The sequence below is a fragment of the Leiobunum rupestre genome, chromosome 4, assembly GCF_980474605.1.
Source record: "Leiobunum rupestre chromosome 4, qqLeiRupe1.1.hap1, whole genome shotgun sequence".
NCBI lineage: Eukaryota > Metazoa > Arthropoda > Arachnida > Opiliones > Sclerosomatidae > Leiobunum > Leiobunum rupestre.
Window position 1 is genome coordinate 733,476 of NC_143387.1, and position 1,922 is coordinate 735,397.

At 34.3% G+C, this 1,922-nt stretch overlaps 1 protein-coding gene across 1 annotated transcript; it reads left to right on the forward strand.

Annotated features, from left to right (window-relative positions):
* Positions 1-419: 419 nt before the first annotated feature.
* LOC149945844 (ATP-dependent DNA helicase PIF1-like) lies at positions 420-1,442 on the forward strand. Its single transcript, XM_090173424.1, has 3 exons — positions 420-818; positions 874-1,006; positions 1,099-1,442. Exons 1-3 carry the CDS (start codon positions 420-422, stop codon positions 1,440-1,442), a joined length of 876 nt encoding a protein of 291 aa, XP_090029550.1.
* The last annotated feature ends 480 nt before the right edge of the window (positions 1,443-1,922 follow it).

Consider the following 1,922-nt stretch of genomic DNA (forward strand, 5'->3'; position numbering starts at 1 on the left):
ACCTTGGAGGGAAGAAACTTCTTTATTAAGTAATTATACATCTTTTAAAGACTCTTTTGAAGCTAATTTGCCAAAGTTGAAAGACATGATGAAGTATCATGAAAAGTTAAGTGCTTTACTTAAAGCCGAAAAATCTTTGGAAAAAGCGTTAGCTAAAAATACACCGCATGTTGCTGAAAATAAATTTATGTTAGATGCTGCCGATCACACTATTGAAGGTAGAAAAGTGATAGAAGCCGAAAATGCAATGGAAGAAATTTAAGCAGCTCTTAATGAAATTTTGATACTAACTCCCGAAAGTCTAGTCAGTGAGCTTATAGCTTTGCAAGAAGATCAAAGATTTATACTTGAGAACGGATCGGCACACTTCTGCGGTGCAAATCCTTCTGATGAAGGCTAATTTGTGTTTGTAAGTGGAAATGGTGGCACTGGAAAAAGTTAGTTGCAATCATTTTAAAAACAATTTAGCTGTAGCTTTAACAGCACCAACCGGGTTGACTGCATGTGATATAGAAGGTGTAACTTTGCACATATTTCTAATGTTACCCGTGCAACAAGGGAAAATAGCACAATATCATAAGTTGGGTTCTGAAAGTTTGCAAGGAATGCGAAACACATTCAGCCTTGTGAAATTGTTAATAATTGATGAAATATCAATGGTATCTTCGGCTTTGTTGAGCTATATTCATTTGAGACTTTGTGAAGTAACGGGCGAAGAGAAACTATTTGGTGGTATTTCAATCTTAACTTTAGGAGATTTGTTACAATTACAGCCTGTCAAGGTTAACCCAGTTTTTTCTTCGCTAAGTCACCAAGAGGCGAGAAAACTTATTGGCTCAGTTGGCGAATTTAATTTATTCAAAATATTTTAAGTTCAATGAATTGACAGTTAACAAGCGGCAAAAAAGTAACCACGCTTATGGAGAAAAGCTTGCTAGAATACGCGTGGGTGTACTTAAAGAACCAGATGTCAAAGTGTTGAACACACGTTTAATTCCCGAAGCAAGTAATGTGGAAAATATTGCAAAATATTATGATAAGATACGCCAAGAAAGAAAAAGACCGGTTTTTTGTTACCAACCAATAAAATGTGGAAAGCTATTAACAACATAATGCTTCGAAAATGTAACGATCCTATTTTTGAAATACTGAGTGTCGATAAAGTCCATGGACAAAAAGAAATGCAAAAACGCGTTAAAGATCAGTTAAAGAAATTGGAGAAAAATGTTTCTGCTACAGCAGCTGGATTGGAGTTAAGACTTTTGCTTTCTATTGATGCTCGAATAATGTTAAGAAGAAACCTAAATATAGAGAAAGGTCATGTTAATGGAACCATGGGTACGATGAAAAGCTTTATGGAGAACGCAATTGGCGTTATTTCAGAGTTAATGTTTTGTTTGATGCCCATGCTGTTCAAGAGAAAATTGAAAGAGTTAATGTGAAGTTTGAAATTGTCACAAACTTTTTTGACAAAGATTTCAATTTCCTGTGATTTAAGCGTATGGAGTTACTTTACAGAGTTAAGGTATGAGCACAGATTGTGCTTTGGTAAACATAGAAACAAGTGTTTTGTACCCTTCCAAAATATACGCCGACTGGTAAGCTTTAACAGAATATAATCGACTAAGAATTGAATTTAAGAAAGATTTGCCTCAAATTAAGTTGATACATAGGAACAAAAACCATCAAATGTTCCAGCATTAATAGCTGTTTTAGCTGAAATAATCAATGAAACTGATAAGTGTAGTGAAGCCTTCGATATGAAAGAATTCTTTAAGTATTCAGAATGAAATAATGCCTATTACAGTGAAAGGCTTTCTAAATAATGATAATTCATGCTACGCTATATGCATTTTCAAGAAAAAGTCATATCTCCGGGGCCAACAACTTGCGCATTGAAAGATTTATTATTTGGACGATTA